Source organism: Cygnus atratus, chromosome 6 (assembly GCF_013377495.2).
Source record: "Cygnus atratus isolate AKBS03 ecotype Queensland, Australia chromosome 6, CAtr_DNAZoo_HiC_assembly, whole genome shotgun sequence".
NCBI classification, from domain to species: Eukaryota; Metazoa; Chordata; class Aves; order Anseriformes; family Anatidae; genus Cygnus; species Cygnus atratus.
This window is the reverse complement of record NC_066367.1, coordinates 3,536,115-3,557,077: the sequence shown is the minus strand read 5'-3', so window position 1 is coordinate 3,557,077 and position 20,963 is coordinate 3,536,115. Positions and strand designations below refer to the sequence as shown.

The following is a 20,963-nucleotide window of genomic DNA, read 5'->3' as shown; positions in this document are numbered from 1 at the left end:
TTTTAGTTCTGCAAATGATCACTGTGTGTGTAGTGTATCCTGAAGCGGGTACATGGATTAACTCATTAAGGTGTTTAATACCTGTGTTTTCTATGCTTTTTGCTGAATAGCATTGTAATGCTCTTAAATCATTGCACCTGTGATTCACGTCAGCATCTGTAAACCTGGACAAAGCGTGTCCAGGGGCAGTGTCTGAATTGCAGCTTAGCAGGACAAACAGACCAGGTGTGTCTGGGAGTGCAGTGTGCAGAACACACAGTTCAGTACAAATATGCTTTCAGGACTATTTCAAGCGTTAGAAGTATGCTGCAGTCCAAAAAGAGTGCAGGAGGAGCTGGCAGGTTTGTGGAGCTGCCTGGCCATGTTCAGATGTGTTGGAGATGTGGTAAGGGTCTGGGAAGCAAAGCCTGAGTGCTGGTGTCCGCATCGCTAAATAGCAGCGGAGGGGGAGAAGGAAAACGGAATAGGTACAGTGGGACACCTGTCATAAATGCTTGGCCTTTGAATTTAATCTCTGCTGTCTCCTTGCACTGCTTCTGCCAAAGACTGACATGGCCGTGTTTCATGTTATGCTTTTATTTGTCATATTGTCATTAGTTACAAGTAAAAACGCTGGAAATCCATTGTAGTTAATACAAAATAAAAATATAGCTGCACGAGTTATGCCATGATTTTCCTTGCGAACAGTATCTCCTATATGATGCCATATATTTGAGAGCTTAACTCTTAACAGTACTCGCCTACAATAAGCTCTTATCAACTAATTTCCAGTGTGATTTACTGGTCACAGATACCGCCCCTGCAGAGCAATATCTGTTAATCATTTCACAATGGTATTTCTGTTGTAGCTTTTACTTCCACTATAATTTGTGATTTTAAATACAAGTTGAAGGAAGCAAACTTTTAGTGCAATGTTAAGCATCAGTAGAGTTATATGTATATATTAAAAAAAAAAAAAAAAAAGACCCACTGCATAAACAAACAAGGATGTAAGGTGACAGTTGTGGGTGTTGTGCTTCCCTTTCCTCCCCGCACCCTTACCTTTGTATAGTGACAAGAATGGGCATTCATAGTGAACAACCTCCTCTGTAACCTCTTGTTTTCCCCAAATTTTGAAAAATTAAACATGCAATTTTGAGAAAAGCTATTAGCAGAGAATCAAATCTGCTTTGCAGACTCTTCCTTGCAAGAACTCATCCCTGCCATCGCATTCAGTCCCTAATGCAGTTTTCCTTTTACACGTGCCTAAAAGAGCATTTTCTCCTTTTTGAAGTAATTGTCCTTACATCCCTGTAACTATCTAACTCTTCTGTGTAGATATAGCTCTATATATGAAATAATTTGTAAAAAGATAAATTATGCTATTTCCAAAATACTCTGAGATACAAAGTTGTGCAGGTGCAAAGTTCAATAGTATATTGCTATAAGGATTAAGAATCAATTAATTAGTGTTATCTGAGTATATATTCTTAAAGCTGGGAGTATAGATTTAATATTGTCAGGTTTTGATTTTGCCCCTTTTTTTTTAACGTTTCATAGCATTTCATACTTCAGACTCTTTCTGTTTCTACCAAATTCCTTTTTTTTTTTTTTTTTAGATTTATGATCCATTACAGGTACAGTACCTGATTACACATTCATGCTTGTCACTAATGTATTTCCATAACTCCAGTAGATTGAAAAACATCTTCTCATTTCCATACAAACGCAGTCATTTCTTCTAAGCGAGAGACTACTGGCAAAAAAATCTTGTGCCCATTGAAATTGATGGATCCAACTTTTCAGTTTTGCTATGCCCTCTGCTCTTCTGGCCTTACGGCGTGGCGGAGCAAAGCCCCCCACCAGCTATAGGGGCACACAGCTACCGAGGCTGTTAGTATTCACAGAGCATAGCGAGGAAACCGAAATCAAGTGTTCTCGTCGGTATTTCTACATTTACATACAAAACTACTCACAGTGCTAGGAAAATCTGTGAGGGAAGAAAACAGAAATGTTTGGGTTTTGACTACTCTCCCTGCATTTCTCTGACCCAGCTATAACAAAGCCAGCTAACTGGCTTGCTTCTGCTAGACATACTCTTTTCCTGCTAGTCTCTTACACCAGCTGACAGCATCTCTACATTAATAAACACCAGTGAAATGGCCTAAAAATTGGAGCACGTTGCAGCCTGTCGTTGACCTCACTCACTCTGCGTTCCAATGTGATGCAATAAATTATCATTGCAGAGAGCAGGCTGGAGGAAACTGGATTGCCGCTACCACCTGTGTAGCAGAAACCAGTCACTCGCCTAGGCAAAACCATGCGTATCCAGAAGGCGGAGGAAGGCTCAGATATTTTATGCCATTTGGTTTATCTGCAGAACCGCTGCTTGGGTCGTTTCTTCGTCGGACTCTTCCATTTCCCCGCTGACCGGTTTGTTCCTTTCATCATACAGTTTCTGGCTGGGAACTTCTAGAGGCACCCCATACTCTTCATCATCTTCAACGATGGACAGCTCGATGTTGTTGTTCATCACGGCGCTCCCTTCCATCCTGGCCTCCTTCTCTAGAGAATCGACAACTGCTTTGCTCTCCTCGGTCAGAGACGTGGTGGGTGTCATATCTGAGTGCATGTCGGCAAATGACATCTCCTCCTCGTTCTCGGCTTGGTCGTTGCTCGCAGTTTCTGCGGGTCTGTCCTCGGCTTCGGCAGGGCTTTCTCCTTCTCGGCCTTTCTTCACGTTGAACGTGAGGGGCGACACTTTGAAAGCTGAACTCTTGGAAGAGGAGGATTTCTGATGATGTACTGTAAGCGATTTCTTGATCTTCTCTCTCCGTTCAGGCGAGACGATCTTTGTGCCGATCTTGTTCATCTTCTTCTCAATATTCTGTCGGGAAAACGCTTTCTTGAGGCTGTCAACCTTCTTCAGGCTGGATCTCTTAAGTTTCTCAGCTCTCGATTCTTCTGTTTTCTCCTCTGCACTGTCACCCACATCATCTTCGTGAGGCATGTCATCATCTGAAGACAACTCCACTGTATGCAAGGTTTCTTCCAGTGTCTTGTTCTCATCCACAGGCTCTTCTTTTCCTTCTGTGATGCTGGGAACAGGCTCTTTTGCAAAAACACTGGCAGGGATTTCATTTTCCTCCTGAAAGAGTTGACAATATTTGAGTTTCATAGTTCACAGGACACAAATTTAATAAACAAAGCACAACCCTGAACAATTACTTTATTTTTTTTCATGAGATGAAGGCTGCTGAACATTTCTCGTTGTTTCAGTATATTTAACCAGTAACAAGCCACTCAAAGCCCACTGAACCATTATCTGATACAGTTTAAGACTAATGAGCTGTCAACTGTACGATTTCTCTTTCGGAGTGAGTTGGGATGTATACAGAATGGCAATCCTGCTCTTTGTCATTTAAATTAGGTACTGTTATTAAACAGTTTAGCTATGAAGTTGTGCGCCTACCCCTGGGGAGAAGGGATGGTATCGTGGCTGAGGAGGCCCTGTTACAGACCTTGTGTTGACCTAAAGAAGTCGTGTAACCCAGTAGGGCCTTCGGTTTCTCTAGGCAAAGGCTGGGAATGTCTCTGCAGAGATGCTGGATGCATCTGACAGGCAAATGCAGTTAGCATCTTCCCCTTATTTTGGAAAAAATGCGTGTTGCTGTTAAAACCGGATTGTTGGTACTGAGAAGACTCGAAAAAACAGTGAAGCTTCTGGCTGGCACCGGGCTTAGCAGGATGTAGGGCATGAGCTGCTATTCCCTCTTTTCCTTTATATCATTGTAGTGGTCTGAATGTTACTTTCAAGAGTCGAGGCAGTCAACTTTTGCCCACTGGATGCATGAGAATAAGGTTCTGGGAGACGCTCCCCACTCTCTGCCTAAGTCTACTTGCTTTGGGTGGCAGGTACCATCACTGCCATGGCCTGAGGTCTTTGGGGAAGAGCTGTCGGGAGCGGGGCTGGCCAAAAGGACCACAGCTAGTGTCAGTGTGCCATAAATGTGCTTGGAAATCCTCCGTGCTGCATAGATGACTATGCTCAGGCACTGGGGGAATGCCTCTTGTCCTCCTGGGGAGAGGATGGGGAGTCTGGGGAAAATCTGTCGATTTCTTTTCCCACGGGTTTTGCTGTAGCCAAACAGCCCAGGATGGTTAGAGCATGTGCTGTTTTACAGCTATTTACAGCACAGAAAAAATGGTAAATATGGTTGGTGTATTGGGAAATATTAAAATGGTAAATTTGGTTGGTGTATTGGGAAATATTAAAAAATGTGGACAGGGCAACTCTGGAGAAAAAAAAAAGCATACGACATCCAAAAATAAACAGATGTATCGCATAAAAAACAGTGGTAGTCACTTCTAGTTAAAAAGAAAATGATTGATTTTTAGAAACAAAGCCAAGAGAGGGACTGGAAGGAAGGAAGGTATCTAAAAACCAAGCAGACTGAAGAAGGGCAAAAGGTGCAGCTTGTACGGAGCCCCGGCAGCTCAGGCGCAGCACAAGGAGACACCTGCCCGTGCCAGGAGAGCAAGGCTCCCAGCACACGCACCTGTCCTCGCTGGACTGCTGCTCCTCACACCTGCATCCTCTGGGCTTGCTTTATCTATTGCATAAGGAAGCAGTAAGTGCTGAGAGAATTGGCTGCAATAGTCTCTTTGTCCCCAGAGATGTGGGCCTGGGATTACAGTTAAAGGGGTAAAAGGGCCACGCACGCTTCCAAGTTCATGCTCATTGTTTCAGGGCTGAGCATACAGTTATGATTGCTGAGAATAGTGCCTCGAGTTAAATTTGCTGGCAAGGCTGCATAAGGGTGTCCTGGTGAACAAGCAGAAGATGCCACACTACTTTGTACATGGCTGTTTTAAAAACAAAATAGCAAAGTCTACCTTATGGCATTCCTGGAACTCAGCAATACGCCGGTGAATAATTTTACACCAGTGGGACCGAAGTGTGTTGGTGAACATCCCTTGAGGATATAAAAATGAAAATTATCACAAAATTGATGGTTGGGTGCAGTTTGGGTGCTCTTAAGGCTTCCACATGCTTTCCGGGATGAGAAGCCTCTCTCGGGTGCACTTGCACAGACAATGCCTTCTCTGCAGCAGGACACCCAATGAAGCCAGCACCCTTCTCCATGCCACCCATCCAATTGTTGCAGCTATCTGCAGCAGTGACCAAGATATCAAAAACAAAACCAAACAAACCTGCACTAGCTGTGAGTGAACGTAGCCCTGGTACAAATATTTGTATTTCTCTCCACTGTAGATAATGAAACGTGGATTGTGTGAGTGGGTGCAGTGCTAAATTACTCCCTAGAGCATGAGAACTTGGTATAAAAGGTAATTTACTCGTCTTGTGCGTTCTTTGCAAACCTAGGTAATTGCGTAGGGTTTTAAACACCTCAGTGTTCAGGTGTGAGCGCCTGAATGGAATAGAAAACTCTGGTTTTAATGAGGAAAGGGGGCTGTAGCTTTTGAAGTATCAAATCTAGGAAAGTGGCATCATATGAAGCTGACCACTGTGGTCTGATCCACAGGTGAGTCGGCACGGCTCCTTTCAAGGACAGATTCGTGCTGTGCCTGACGTGGTCATGTTAAAGTTTTCATTAAACTACTGCATGATGTCCCTGGAAAACGCTGGCTTAGATTTTATTTCAACTTCTATCATGTTTGTGAGCAAGTAGAAGGGAGACTGTCGAACTCCATATTTACTAAAAGAAAAAATAAATCAACCAAACTTCTCTCTCCATACATTAATGAGCTAGTGACTCAATTAAAAGCAGGCACTAGGTGGTCTTTGGCTATCAGATAGTGCTGACGTTCGAGAAATCCCATCTTGGTCTAAGCTTTCTGCATAGCCTTGAAAAACAGCAGCCTGTGGGCATCTATTACTCTGCTTGTAAAATGGGAATGACATGCTTTCCTATCTGACGGTTGTAAGAGACCTTAGGATCACAGGAACCATTAAAATGCAAATGGAAATAAATTAGGTAAAAGGCTTTGGAAATACAGAGGAGGTATAGCAGAGGTGCTCTGTGGTGGAATAGCCTGTTCTATTTCAAGTAGAGTTGCTGGTATCATGTCGTAAGTGGGCTATTGGTAACTTTTCAGCCTAACACAATTACGTGGCACCTGTGTTCTGTTTTGATACGTTTTTCAAGTAGCCTGGTATTCCATTTAGGAAGACGAGAACAATACACTTAAAAATGCCAACTGTTACAAACTGCGTAGCTGTTTTCCATGTAAAAAAAACAAACAAACAAAAAAAAACTTTGATCTTTTCCTCTTGATCTAATCAAAAATTCAGAGGAAGGAGCGATACATCTTATTATTTTTACGTTTGAGCTCAAAAATGGTACCTGCATTTTCTGACACAAGTTTGTACCTAGCCTAGCGGCTCTGAGTTTTATTTGTTCCATGTGGGGTCTGAACAGAAGTGTGCAAGTTCTTCGTGCACAAGAGCTGTTGTTAACACCAGCAGTACTTGCAAGGCTAAAAGCAGTGCCCTGGTTTTCTCTGATAAGCCATTCTTAACTTCCTGCAGGTCACCATCTCACCCACATCTGTTACTGCAAAAAAGGTGACATCCGTAACGGGGTAGTGCAAAACTCCACGTGAACGGGGCGGGGGGGGATTTTACTGCTGAGTCTCTGGTGATGCTGAAGGGAAAATCTTTGGCTTTGTTTTGGATTTCTGTTAGATTTGCCATACTGCAAGGAGTAAGAGGCCTCAAGAAGAGGAGACTTTTCTGCGCCTACGGCAGTTCATGCTGCTCTGGTTGTAGATGGTGTTATAATGCCTAAACGATTACAAGCCTCACACTTGTTTTGCTACACAAAATAGGTATTTGTCAGAAAATGACTAATGCTTCTAAAACCAGCAGTGGCTCCACCTACTTTCCCTGAGGCATGTACAAGCTCCTCAGACCAGGGTGTCCCGAAGCTGCTGGGACTGCGGGTGACGAGGAGGATGTTGCTGGCCACCATTTGCACCTCCTGTTCAGACTGGGGTGCTTTGGGCTTGGCCACAGCAACCCTCTGCCCCCACAGCACAGCTGGATTGAGTCCCGAGAGCCTCATGAGGTATTTTTTGTTGTTAATCAGTGTAAGAGTTATCAATATAAGAGTATTCATTTGGGGATGAAGCATTTACCAAGAGCAGCATCTGAAAGGGGCTTGAATGTTAGGGTGCCTGACCCCTAAGCTGTAATTTTGTCATATTTTATCTGGCCCATTTGCTACTAAACATGACATCTTATTAAAAAATTAAACACCAGCCTTTTTTATCTTGTATTTTGCTTCTGCAGCTAAAAATAAAACAACCTACCAAACCGCCACCAAAAACCTGGTCATGTGGCAAGCACAAAACAGAGGGGAACAATGCCAGAGCTTAACGAGGATTTTTGAAACAGTCACTTCAGTGTTTTACAAATGACACAGCAATTTAGCAATAACTTTTGCCTCCTCAAATGCTCGGATGCGGCGCCATTGGAATATGTCACCAATTAAAAGAAATGCAAACTAGGAACAATGCGGACAGTCTAGGGAGAGAAAACTAGGAGCATTTGAATGGCAAATACGTAAGTAGCTGAACTTTCCTCAACGCAGTTCACTCTCAGGATGTAGGCTGGGGGAAAGCTGCTGCTGGTGACTTGCGGCATGGTTTCAGAAAACAGTCATGTACAGGATGTGCTCAGTGCTCCTGCGAGGTGTCAGGGAGCTGGAGGCACATGGGGAGCGAAGCACAGCTGTGTTCTCGTACTGAGCTGCCTTCCTAAGCTGGGAAAGCAGGGCCTAATGAGACCTGTGTGAGCTTTGTTTTTAGTTTTAGTCAAAAAGAAGTCTCCCCAAACTGAAGACACGCATCCAGACTTCCCTTTGTTTTTTAAAGGGATCTGGCATCAATGTGGCTTCATTGACTTCTCCTTCCTGCTATTGTTTTTCTTTGGAAAATTATGGTCCCCCAGCCGGCCTTTTGCTCTGTTTTCCTCCCTGCAGTTCTCCTGTGCTGGCCGGCAGCTCGTCCCACCTCCAGCTTCAGCAGGCCCATGGGCGGTTGCGTGGCAGTGGGTGCATCGCTCGGGCTTCTGGCAAGGCCCCCTCTGGGTGCGGCCACTTCCCGGTGGAAAATCCCAGCTCCTCCCAGCAGAAAGCCCCGGGGCCGCCCTGCAGCACCCCAGTCAGTGCCTTCACTGAGCTGCCATCCTCCTTTGGTGGTAGCCACCCTCCAGGAACATGGTCAGCACCATCCTCATGATGTAGGACCTGGTATTAAGGGAAGGCTCTGACTCAAGTAACCAAGGCTTTGACTTTGCAGTGCTGTTCAGCAGCAGGAAATAAGCTGTGGGGAAGCTCCTTGTCCTCTGACCTCTTCCTGGTCAGGATTTACCTTCACCCACTGCTGCAATCACACCCTGGGGCAGCAGCAGTGGGGGTCCCACCTGCCCAGCACACGCACAGCTGTGCGTTTTCCTGCCCTCTCCCTGCCACTCCTTCCTAAAACACTAACATGTTAAGTGCTTGGAGAAGCCCAGGAGCACGCGCCTTTCAGTTTAGCTCCTTCATGGACTAATTTCCACATTCCTTCTGGGGTGGAAACTGCCCTGCTCTGGACAGGCCATGGCTCCTCCTCTTCTGGCTGTGCCACCACAAGCTGTCATTTTGGGAGAACAATAAGCAGGGAGGTGGGGGCTTCCTCCCTGGGAGGACGTGCCTTGGGCACTGGCCAGGCTGCCAAGCTTTAAATTTTTTTTTTCTCTCCCCCCAACAGAAAAAAAAAAAAAACAGCCTAAGGAGCAGAGTGAGCAGCGGACAGCTGTAACACGTTTGCTCTCCTTCCCCCCAGTATGTTGTGTAGGTCTATTTTTTTTCCTTTCTATTTTTTTCCAGATGTAAAAGTCATGTCCTGTGTTTAGTTAAAGCTCATGCCGTGCTCTGTCCAGCCCATTGCTTAAAAAGGGGAAAATATGCAAACTGCTGCTATCACTGGATGGGCTCCCAGGAGTTTTAGCTGAGTTTTTAGCTCCTCTCTGAATGGGGTGGGAGCAGGGCTGAGGGCTGCGATGCTGCCCTGCTCCTGGGGGCAGAGGGATGGGTGCTGTTTGGGGGCTGCCAGCAGTGAGCAAAAGGAGCCCCTTCCTTCCCCAGACTTGCCGAGCGTTAGCAAATTGGGAACTTTCTGAAAGGTTCCTATGAGTTAACAAAAGGGGCTCTTTGCCCAAGTTTGTTAAAAGTTAGGAAAACAGGGATCTTTGTGCCAAGTTAGCGAGGAGTCAGCGAAATGGAATCCTTCTCAGAGCTTGCTACGAGCTAGCAAAATGGGCTCTTTCTCTGCATTTGCTAACAGCAGGAAAAGGCTCTTTCTCAAGGTTTGCTGAGAGCAAAATGGGATCTTTCTCAATACTTACTAAGAGTTAGGGAAAGGGGCCCTTTCCCCTAGACTCGCGAAGAGTTTGCAAAATGGGCTCTTTCCCCAAGCTGGCTCAGGGCTAGTGGAAAAACGAGATGGAGAAAAAAAGCTTGGAGAAAAAAAAAATGAGGGCCTTTTCCGCAAGTTTGCAAACAGTTAGCGCACAGGGCCTCTTTCCCCACATTAGCAAAAGAGGCTGATTCCCCTGCGTTGGCCAGGGCGTAGCCAAACGGGCGCTTTCTCCAAGTTGGCGAAGAGGTGCCAAAACGGGGCGCTTGTCCTCAAGTTTGCCCATGGGTAACAAAGCGAGGCTCCTTCCGTGTTGGACGGTTGGTGGAGAAGGGCTCATTGCCTGGTTTTGGTAAGAGGTGGTGGAGATGGGGACCTTGCCTCTGGCTGGGTAGGGCCAGCGGGACAGGACCTTGTCCCCAGGCTGGATAGGCCAGCGGGACGGGCCCTGTCCCCCAGCCGCCTGGGCCCCCTGGGGTCCCCGTGCCGGGCTGTGCCCCCCGCGCAGCCCAGCGCAGCGCAGCCCCCCGGCCCCCTCACCTGGAAGATGAGCACCTTGAAGCGGTCGCGGCGCAGCAGCTGGGCGTGATGCTGCTCCAGGCGCCGCACCTGGGCGCACTGCCTCTCCAGGCGCTCCCGCACGGCGCGGGTGTGGGCGCACACCTTCCGCGACTTCTCCAGCAGCTTCTCCACCGCCTCCCCCGTGGCCCCGTGGCTACGGCACAGCTTGCCCAGGTCGCCCTGGATGCCCCGCACCGCTCCCTCCAGCCCCCGCTGCCTCTGCTCCATCTGCCGCTGCTGGCCCTCCACCGCCTCCAGCATGGACACCAGTTTCTCCAGGAGGGCCAGCACGGTCAGGGCGTTCACCTGCCCCCCGCCGGCCTCCGCCGGAGGCGGCGGCACCGCGCTGCCCCCCGCCGCCTCCCCCATGGCCGCCCCGGGACGCGCCGCCGCCGCCCGCCGCCGCCGCCGCTCTTAAGCGCTGCGCATCCCCACCCCGGGGGAGGATTTTGGGACGAGCCCGGCCCCGGGGCTGGCCCGCCCCGGGCCGCCCGGCACCGTGGCCGGGCCCCCTTCGCCCTCCCCGGGTGAAGCAGCGTGGTGCTGCCTCCTTGGGAGCATCGGTAGGTGGCGGGAGACACCGCGGAATGAGGCGGGGTGGCGGCCCCGGTGGCTTCGTCGTCGCGGGGAGAGGCAGGGAAAGGGGCCGTGGAGAGGGGACGAGGCCTCGGGGCTTGAAATAATAATAGCGATAGTGGTAATAGTGGTAATCATAATAGCAATAGCGATAAGAGCATCATCGTCAACGGTGATATCATCAACGGTCATATCGTCATCGACAGCAATATCGTCATCGACAGTATCATCATCAACAATCATAGCAGCGGCAGCAATATCACCATCAACATTAATATCATCATCGTCAACAACGATAATAATAACAGCAACGATAATAATAGCAGTCTGGTGCTGGACAGCTCGCTTGGTGGAAGGAGCACCAGGAGCTGTTTGGCGGGCAGGAACACTGACCCCATTATTTAGAATAACGCACAACTGCTCCCAGGGCTGATCCAAGGTTGGTCGCGTGGGGGAAAGGCTCTGAACCTGAGCAGGCTTTGGTTGCTCATCCCTGTGCTGATGTTCCCAAGCCCAGGACATTTCTTTTTATCTGCTGTGCCTGGCGTTTGCTTGGCAGCAGGACTGCCTGTTGCAGCACGGATAGTTTTGGTCGTCATTTCTAACACTTGGGTGTATGCAAGTCCTCCATGACTTTCCTGTAGACTAAGAGCATGGATTATTTGGAGTCCGAACAACCCTTTTCTCTGTGTAGGAAACAAAATATTTTAATAACACTGCCTTAAAAATGGATCTGAATCAATGGCTTAATGCAGATGAGTTAGCTGATTCAATCACCAAATGGTCAAACCCCTGAAGGTCCTGCAGCACTGCTGTTGTTACTTCATTTTGTTGTTTTTGTCATTTTTTTCAGGCTGCAACTTGTATTTTGCAAGTTGTGGGAGCTTGAAAAAAATGTATTTGGTGAGTAAATTCACTTAGGAAAAAACCCACTGAGTCTGCCAGAGTTGTCAACAAGGAAAGTATTCCGGGACTGTAAAATATGCGGGCTGGGAGGGGAGTGGACATATTTTAAAGGGAACAGCCCCAACAAAACCCTTGTGTTCCTGCCTGCCCTCCTGAGGAGCACTACCTGCTATGTTGTTCCTGACCCACTGGCATTTTCCCAGGCTCCGACCACGTTGCTGCCTTTTTCTCATGTTGGCCAGGCTGTTCTGAGCCTTCTCTGGAGGTCCTGAAGGTTTTTGAGGTTCTTCCAGCTCCTGGCCCGCTGTGCATCCTAGAGAAAACCTACGGCATGGTGGTCAGCACGAAACACAACAACTATTTTCCCTGTTTATCCCCCGCCCTGGTAAAGCAAATCCAGAGACAACATCGCTGTGTTAGCAGCAAGGCCCCTCAGCACCCACCGTGGGCCACTCCTTGGGGTCCCCATGACTTAGGAGGGTCTCCCTGGGGTCCCCACCCCAGGGACACGCCGCGGGGGAGCGGTGGCACGGGACCAGCAGTGAGCCAGCCCCGGGATGGTGCCGCTTCCAGCCAGCGCTGAATTCCAGCTGTGGGGTCTGACACCAGCTGTCAGGTCTGATTACGCGTTACATTTGTAACAAAGCTGTCAGGTTGGCTGGGCTGCCTGGTCTTTGAGGAATCGGAGTGTTTTGATCCAGTTTTTATTATTTTTTTAAGCTTTATCGATTAGTTCAGAAGAGTAGTGGAGGAGGTTTTTTTGCCAAGTTGCACTGCAGGTTTTGCTGGTGAGAAACTTCATAGAGGAAAACGCTTTACATTTATTTAGAAAGAAGCAGCATTAAAGAGATTAAATTTATCAGGGTCATCTCCTGTAAGTCAAGAATTCTTTTCATGTAAAGTCAATGTGCGTGAATTATACGGGCAGAAATTTGAGGTTAACTCACTCATCAGTCACATGATGCTGGGGATAATAAATGTTTTATGCTGGAGCATTACTGATAATTTATTAGGCATGGAATAATAGGTAAAACAATATGACAGGAGTGGAAGGAGAGGGGAGCTAATAGGGGAAGAAGAACGGCAGGGACTGTAGACATCATCCTCAGCTTATCGAATTTCACGTCAAAGCTCCCACCGGCTTTAAAGGGATTGCATGAGGCCATCTACCCGTGGAGAGTTGGGAGGCAAAGAGCTGATTAAATCGCTTCTGGCCTGGCCCCTCTCCTAGTGCTAAACTGAGGCCATGCTCCTGCCCCAGTGGCCATAGGAGGGGTTTATGTGTCACCTCTGGTCTGGGGCTGGTCCAGCTGCCAGGCAGGGACACTGCAGTGACCCAATGGGAGGGATGTCCCCCTCCTCACGTGTAAGTCACACTCGGTTCTGCTTCATTTCAGGTTGTCTCGGAAGAGGAGGCATTAAGCGAGGTACAGAAAAATGAGATGAAGTTGGTCCCTCAAACCATAATGCTGCCTTTTAAAAATATTTTAAAAAATAAAATCCTGTGTATGTTATGAGCAGGTTCACCGGTAGCATCCATTTTGCCTTGTGCTATGAAATTGTTATAGAAGAAAGGTGATTACAGAGGCACAGTGATGGATTTACGTTGCATTTGTCACTAAGCGCTCAGTTTGGACCAGTACAGCGAACCCAGCCCTGGGGATCACTAACTGGCTGGCTGTGGCCCTGCTGAAGCCTCATTTGATCCACTGATCATTCACTATTCCAGGCAGACAGGGCTAGTGCTTCGTCTCTCCTGTCCAAATTGGGGGCTGTTGCAGGCTGGAGTCTTATGAGAACAAATATATGGGAGTGGGAAATTTGGAGAGTCACTGCTGGGAGAGATTTTAATATTTTGGGGAAGAGAAAAAGATGAGGATGCATGGCAGGAAATGTATCATCATAAAAGAACATGAAACTGCAATTTTGCTCTCTTGCGCAAATGGCATCCAGCGGAACTTAATATGCAACGAAGAAATCCACTTCCACTTTATCGGCCAGACTAAATCATGTTATGCACAGGAGACTTCCTTTTGCCGTGTGCCAAATAGTAATAATTTTGTGCAGACTTGTAGACAAGTAAAAAAATAAGCCACATAAAAATACCATATGTGCCAAGCATTTTCTGTGTATTTCCTCAGACATTTGAGGAGCTCAATAATAAACTACAATTTTTCTTTGAAAAGCAAATTAAGTTTATGTGACAGGGGAAAAGAATAGCTTCCTTAGCTTAAGATATGGGAGAATATTTCAGGCACTCGGTTGGGCTTTTTAGCAGCTTGAACAAAAGCGAGGTCAGGACACCAGCGGACACAAATTGAACAGCATATGGGCAGTCAGGCTGGGCTTGGCAATTCGTTGTTTTCATCTAGAGAATATGTGGGGCACCGTGCAGGATAGGCAAGTCCATTAGTATCAGAATAATGATTAAAAAAAAAAAAAAAAGGGAGGTGATATTAAAAGGACGTGGAAAATGGCAGGATCTGCAGCATGGCCCGTGGGTACCTGCTGGGAACTAGCTTTGCTTTTGGGGCGAGGACCCAGCTCGATCCTGTAAGCATCCTTGTGGATGTGGTGTTCCTCCTGATGGAGGAGGTGTTCAGTGGCAGGCAGATAGCCCTTCTGCTTTCTCTTCCCTCCTCCACTAGAAGAGAGTAAAAATTAGAAAGCTTTTAGAGTTTGCACTGAATGCACATGGCTACTTTTTACACCAGAAGCCTTTTTATTACAATGCATTTTCAATGATTTATTTTCTCATGGAACTTTTCAGGGAACGCTGGACAGAACAACCTTCCCGGCGAGGACGAGGACAGCCCGCACCCCTGCGGCGTGTTCCCGTGCTGTTACAGGGGGCTTTGCTTGAGGCGATGCCTCTTCCCCACGGAGGGGAGCTTTCTAAGGGTAAATCGGGGTTACGATCAGTGTTTTGCTAAAAAGGAAGCTGCGTTTCTCTGGCACATTCCTCGGGACTGCCATTATTGGTAAAAAGCTGGCAGAAGAGCTTTTCCTCACTTGTAATCTGGTTGTTTGGAAGACGAAGATAATGAAATCACATTTAATGGAAGCAAATAGTGCATTAATTATGTGAGAAGCAGGTGAATTTAGGCGATCTGTTTTCTGCAGATAATTGGGTGACTCAAGCAACCTTCTACAGACGTACCGCCGTGTACATCCCTCGACTCTTTTATTTGGGATGAGCAATAGCGGAGCTGGAGCCCGGTGAGTGTCTTTCCCTCAGTGCCGAGGCTCCTGTCATGTCGTGTCCTGCTGCTTCACGGTCTTCAAGTGACATCGCAGGAGATAACAGTGCAATGCAAAGCGAAGCGTCACAAACACAACGTGGCATGTCCAAAACAATACTTGCTCTTAGTAGATCAGTTACCCTTTAAAAGCGAGCGTTTAGGTTTGTCCTCAGATAATTCGATGGCTCCCATCTCTGGTAGGAATGATATCAGCCTGAGTTACTCCTCCTGATGAGCAGCGATGATGGGACAGGAGGGCGTGGAAAGGATGAGAGAGCATCACGCTGGGGGTGCACATCCCTTGGCTCAGTCTCACGCCCCTGCTCAAGGCAAGGATCACAACAGCAACGTAAGAGAGAGGCGAACAGCATCCACCACGGGCCGGCTGGCCTCAGTTCTTGGTGGTAATTATTTTCAGTGGCTGAAAACACTTATTAATTTAGTTATATGAAAAGCTGCATATTTTTCAGAGCCCCTGTTGAGGTTAGAAGAAAAAAAGGTTAAATCAGGTACCGAGCATCCGTGACGCATAGTATTAATATCCTATTTATTATCACACAGCTATTAAGTGTTTTTATTCAGAAAGATTGAATAAGCAGAAAGTCCTCTACATAGGACACGGCTAAAATGTCAAGCTGCAAATTAGTTTGTTTACTCAGCGAGCACCGAGGCTTTCCGAAGCGCTCTTTTATGTGCTGTCATCCCCTGGGTTGCGGGCAGCAAACTTGTATTCAAAGCAAAGCCACGAGCTGGGGGAACTGGTTTTTTAGCCTGGGCACAGATCACTAGGAGTTATTTACAAGCGTTGGCTGCAGCGCTGAGCCCTTAACCATTGCTCTGTGTTTCAGATATCCAGGTGCTGGTGCCCTGGTGCTGCCTCCCTCCCCCAGTTCAGCTCTGCCCGTGCTTCCTGCTGTCACCCCAGACCTGCTGGAGATGGTCTGTCTTCTGTGAGAGAGGAGGGCGAAGCCCCCTGCCACTAACAGCTCTTTGCCAGCTCTTGCGTTGGTTGGGGTTTGTTGAATGTGTTTGAAAAAAATTTTGGGAGAAGTTTAGGTTGTCTAGGAACTGATGGTGGGACAGCCATCTCCTGCACTGGCCTCTTGCTGGGCATCAAATCAGGATGTCCTTCCTGAACAGATCAGCCCTGACTGCTGCTCATGCTGCCAACACAAAAATCAATTAATCCCTGCCACATGGGCTGCTCCAAGCAGGAAAGCAGTACATGGCAAACTGGTCCGGCCCTGCAAACCCTTCTGTGTCTGTCACAGAGGGCCTGTCAAAGGGGAATGACCTTGTTGCTGCTATGAGATGGGACAGATGTGAAGCGATGACCCAGATGTGTAAGGCATCCTGTTGCTGGTCCTCCAAACCCACCAGCTGCTGTGCCATTGCTTTTCAGCTGCCTCTCGCACTGCTTGCATGCCCGCACCGTGCTGCTTGAGTAACTCCACAAAACCCTTCTCTGAAGTGGGACATAAATCAATGGCTCGTGTAGCTAGCCCTGCCTGGACCACAGCAGGTCCCCAGATCCCACAGCATCGACGTCTGGCTGCCACGGAGCCTTATCTCCTCTGCCTCATCTTGCTAACAGGGTGAGGAGGGGGTGGCTCTGGGGACTCAGGGCACAGGACGGGTACGTGGGCATGTCCCCCATCCTGTAGTTTTCCTCAGCGTGGGATTTTTTTGGTAGTGCAGACCTACAATTAAACGGAAGTCCTCTCTACAAAAAAAAAAAAAAAAAAAGAGCCATTTTCCCCTCCAAATCTTCTGACGGCATTACAGATTGCTGAAAGAAAGGTCTTCATCTGGGGAAGGTTTTTTCTCCCAGCTTGCTCTCTTCACAGTTCCACTTCCCAACCTCTTCAGTGCTTGCCAGGAGCAGGACCCACAAATCTAATACCCAAAAGGAGCTGGCAAGGCCACGGCAGGAGAAAGTTGTGATTGAAGAAACGGAGCCTCAGGATTATATTTAGTAAAATGTTTTCTAAAAACAATAGTAAATCAAAAACAAACAAACAAAAGCCTGCTTCCTGACTGCTAAACACGTTTGTCCAGCCTGAGAGCTTTGCTAATAGTGCTGCAATGTTTCCTAGCACTCACCATCACAGCAACTACTTTGCAGTGTATTGCTTCACAGCATTACGGAGGGTTTGTTTGCTCGCTTGTTTCTGCATGATCTCCAGGCATCAGAGGATACCCCGGTGGGGTAAGGCAAGCGAGATGCTGCAGGGGTGTGCTAGGTGCTGTTTAGCTTTTAACTCTCATGCACAGACAGCAAAAAAGAGCTGCCTGTTGCAGATTTCCTAAATGTAACTCCAAGAAATAATATGAATGGAAATACTCACTTCTTTAGCTGACTGGTGATGAAAAATATCATTTAAGAGATTCAGAAAAATACCTTCTGCTCTTGGACAACGCCCAGCTGACTGAGAAGCTTACAGGGAAAAAGGCAAGCTGAATTTTGCATTAAAACGTCTTTCTTTTCCATCCTCTTTCTCTCTCTCACTCTCATTTTCTTACATGCTGATAAACCTTTCTCTCCCCAAGCTTATCATCACATCGGTCCACTATTTTGTGTAGGGCAGTAGCACATAATTCAAGGTAACATAGCCTAAAGGGGCGGCGTGCTTTAAAGATGCTTATTTATTTATTTATTCCCCACAGATTCAGCATTATTGGGTCAGGCAGCAGGTAGCTAGCTGCCTTCTGTAGCTTTAATGAGTTTCAAGAGGACCAGGCCAACAGGACCAGCATCATCTCTGTGTCATTTGCCATAGCTGCATCGTGCATCCATGAGAGCTCTCCATCCTGAGATGTAAAAGTGTGGGTGTTAATAAAAATTAAGCAGTTAAAAATAAAGCCTCTGGCCAAGCTGCTCTCAAGATATTTGCCATAGGGATGATGCACGAGGCTTGCAGCGAGTCGGCGGGTGATTTGAGGAGCTCAGATCCAGGCTAAAAAGAAAATAATCAGATGTTCTCCACCGCATACTTTGAGCGAATACTTCCACATCTCCAGTTACTAAATGCGGTAATATTTGGACAATTAGAGTCATACAGAGGAGGACATGAAATGTCAGGTTGTAGGAGGTTAAAGTCTTTTGAAGTCCAACTTCCCGAATCATTTTCCTCTGGCATAAAAAATTTGATTGTCTCCAGAATAGCCTTGTTTAGACAGCATTTGTTGATCTTTATCTTGCGAGCTTACGTCCTGCAATGAAACCTCAGTGCTTGCTGCTTCCTGGGCTGGTGGGCTTGTCCATCACCCTGCCCAGCGTGCTGCAGGGTCGTGGCCCCGTCTCCATCCCTCTTCCTGAGCCTGGTCCCGTCTGCTGCTGCTCCTTCTGAAGGACAGCCAAGTTGTCTCACGTATCACAAGCCCTGTCTCGCGGAAATTGCTCTCGACTGCATGGTTTCCTTTGCCGCACAACTTCTAATTAGGAAAAGGTTAATTCCTCACTGTGGTTTGCTCTCAAATATTATTCAGGCTCTGGTTACCGTTCCCTATCACCCTCCTTCCTCTGTCTCTCATGTAAAAATAGCTTTTAAAGATAAGTCGGATTCAGATTTCTGTATTTTTGCCTGTTGCCTTGTATGTCTCTATCTAAAAGCATATTACTTGCGTCACTTTATGTGAAAGCCGTGTAATTATTATTACTATGTTTTGTTAGTTTTGAAAGGATTTTTCTTTTAAAGGGAAAATGGCACATCTCTGCATTCTTTTTCTTTGTCTTAAGAGATGTGGGGATTGTGAAACTTGGTGGGAGGAGAGGTTTGACAGCCAGCAGTGACAAACAGCAAGAAGGGCTAGCTGATGTCCCTTGACATATTCATTCTAGTTAGTGGACAACAATGGTCATCTGCACAGGCTTTTCAGAGCTGAACTTTTTTATTTTTGGATTTAGGTTTTGTTTTCTCATCAGAAGTATTGAGTTCAGCATGACTTTGCCAGCTGGCCAGGTAGTTGTCATCAATGGTTATTCAGTCCGTAAGGCTGCCAAATTCTCCTGGTGCTTTTTAGTTTGGTTGCACATACCAACGTTTGTGAAGACATGCTTCCAAATGACTTTCCAGCGTTTGCCGGCAGAGAACAAGGTGGAGGTGTACAAAAGAGAAAACCACCTCACAGTGGGTGAGGACAAGACCCCTGGCCTTGCTGTTACTGCTCACAGCAGCAGTGGTGGTTCACTGCGGCATCTCTCTCCCCCAGGTCTCCAGGCTGCCCTTCCAGGGACCCAGCAGTATCAGTGGAAGAAGGCCTGAGGGTGACTCTCAAAAGCTAGCAGCAGGAAGCACAGCCAGCATGGAATGGAGGTGCTGCAGGTCTGCAGGGCAGCTGAGAAACAGATCCATGGTGCCGCCTAACACCAAAGAAACCAATGTAAGCCATACTGTGGAAAGATGTAGAGGCAAAAACTACTGGCGAACATCAGGGCTGCTGCTCTGGTCCTCCTGCAGAAGAAGTGTTGCGTCCTCGAACCTTCCAAGTGACTTCTGAGAGCTGACGTGGGGAGGCCATGAGTGTGATAATGAAGGTAAGAGGGCGGTGACGGGTATTTTTAGCAGTGGTTGGGATGATATTTGGTGGCATTAAGGCACTGGGTCTGATGGCACCTCAGAGGCCTCCTGGGCCCCTTTGGTGCACTGTGTCCAGCCCCAGGCTTGGGCCTCAGGTACAGGCAACTCCTTGGTCCTGGCTGGCTTCACGCTGCTCTCTCCAGGAAGCACAGCACTGACAGGGTGAAGGTATGCAAGAGGAGCACTGTTGCGTGTTCTGACTCTCTGCTGTCATCTGAAGTCAGAGACCAGAGGCTGGGCGGCTGGACCTTTGGTACGCCCTGGTGTGGCTGGTCCTAGGTGCTTGTAGCTGCTGGCATAGCAGCTGTGCTGGTCTCGGGAGGTGACCTGCAGCCAGATCAGGCAATTCCGTTCCCCATGGGAGAAACAAAATCAGTGATTTGTCACCTGTCATTTAAAAGCAAAGTTCCACTTGGTAGGGCACAAGCAGTTAAAAAACAATATTGCGGGACCAACAAAGCTATGTACGTTCACCTCTCCTCCCCTGAGGGTCCCAGAGGAACCCTCGCCAGGCTCTCCTGCAGCGTTAGGGAAAGGACACGCGACGAGCCCTGCACCAGCCCTCATTTCAGGCCACGGGCTCCTCAGAGGGGGATGGTCTCTGCAGCCAGGGCCAGCCCGGGCAGCGACTGCTGCTGCTAACGAGCTGCGTCGCTAATGAGTGAGTGGCTGTGAGTTCATTTCCCTCCCCTGCACTGGCTTTCCAGACCCCTTCTGGAGAAACCACACCAAATTCTGACGAAAGCAATATTGCAGTGTACTAGATAAAATTGCAGCTTTTTTTTTTTTTTTTAATTTCCTTTTAACTGACGCAGAGTCTCTGAAGGCATCAAAATCAATACTTTTTGCATACACTGTGCTGCAGCATTTGAAACTATTTGCCCTTATTAGGTAACGTTTCCCTAAAAGACATCACTATTCCTGGTTGAATATCATCCCGTGCAGCTGGGGAGAATGAGGATTTCGAGGAGGAGAAGGCTTGATGCAGCCAAATACTGACAAGCAAACACAAACCAACTCAACCGCCGTTTGTGCTGCATTTGACATGTTTTCCACTGACATCTGAGAGGTTCTCTGTGAAAAGAGCAACAGCCAGAGATCGCCTTCCTGCACTGAAAACATCAGTGAGCAAAACGTTTCCATCTTTAGAAAGGAATATGTATGTTTGGAAGGAGCATATATATGTGTGTATGTGTATATATATATATGTATACATGTATATATTTTTCTGCATTTTTTCGCAGTGAGAGATGCATGCATGCCATTTGTGTCCCATTCCCATGCCAAGCCCACCCTGCTTGCCACTCTTTCCACTGTTTGAATCCCCACTGCCATGGGCGACTGCTGTGAAACGCTATTCCTCTGCAGGCAGGAGCATCTCGGATTAATAGTACGTCTGAAGTCTGGAGAGAAAGAAAGAAGAAAAAAATCATTTAAAACATCCCATTAAAATGCTACTCCACATATGAAAGAACCCATTAAAACTTTCATGGAGCTTTTTAGATTTGTTTCCCTGTTCTGCGTTTCGTGCTGAAGTCGGGCACGCCTCCCTTGCCATTCCCTGGTGTGACAAACATTTCTGCCTGTGCTAACAGGGATGATTGGCTTTTGAGGCTATCCTCACGTGTTCTTGCTTTTCATGGCCATGGTTTTACAAACTAAACTATCAGATACCCTGTGGGTGAGAGATGTA

General features: G+C 47.4%; 1 protein-coding gene across 1 annotated transcript; it reads right to left on the bottom strand.

The window, feature by feature from the left end:
- Positions 1-560: 560 nt before the first annotated feature.
- CAVIN2 (caveolae associated protein 2) lies at positions 561-10,385 on the bottom strand. Its single transcript, XM_035536882.2, has 2 exons — positions 9,946-10,385; positions 561-3,127 (listed from the first exon to the last, which is right to left on the bottom strand). The coding sequence occupies exons 1-2, from the start codon at positions 10,333-10,335 to the stop codon at positions 2,336-2,338; spliced, it is 1,182 nt and encodes a 393-aa protein (XP_035392775.1). The 5' UTR covers positions 10,336-10,385; the 3' UTR covers positions 561-2,335.
- Between the last annotated feature and the right edge of the window lie 10,578 nt (positions 10,386-20,963).

Excerpts from the sequence above, each read along its gene's own strand:
- CAVIN2 (XM_035536882.2), bottom strand. The coding sequence starts at position 10,335 with ATGGGGGAGGCGGCGGGGGGCAGCGCGGTGCCGCCGCCTCCGGCGGAG. Across the intron at positions 3,128-9,945 it reads TCAAGGTGCTCATCTTCCAG|GAGGAAAATGAAATCCCTGC; the intron begins GTGAGGGGGCCG and ends CAACTCTTTCAG.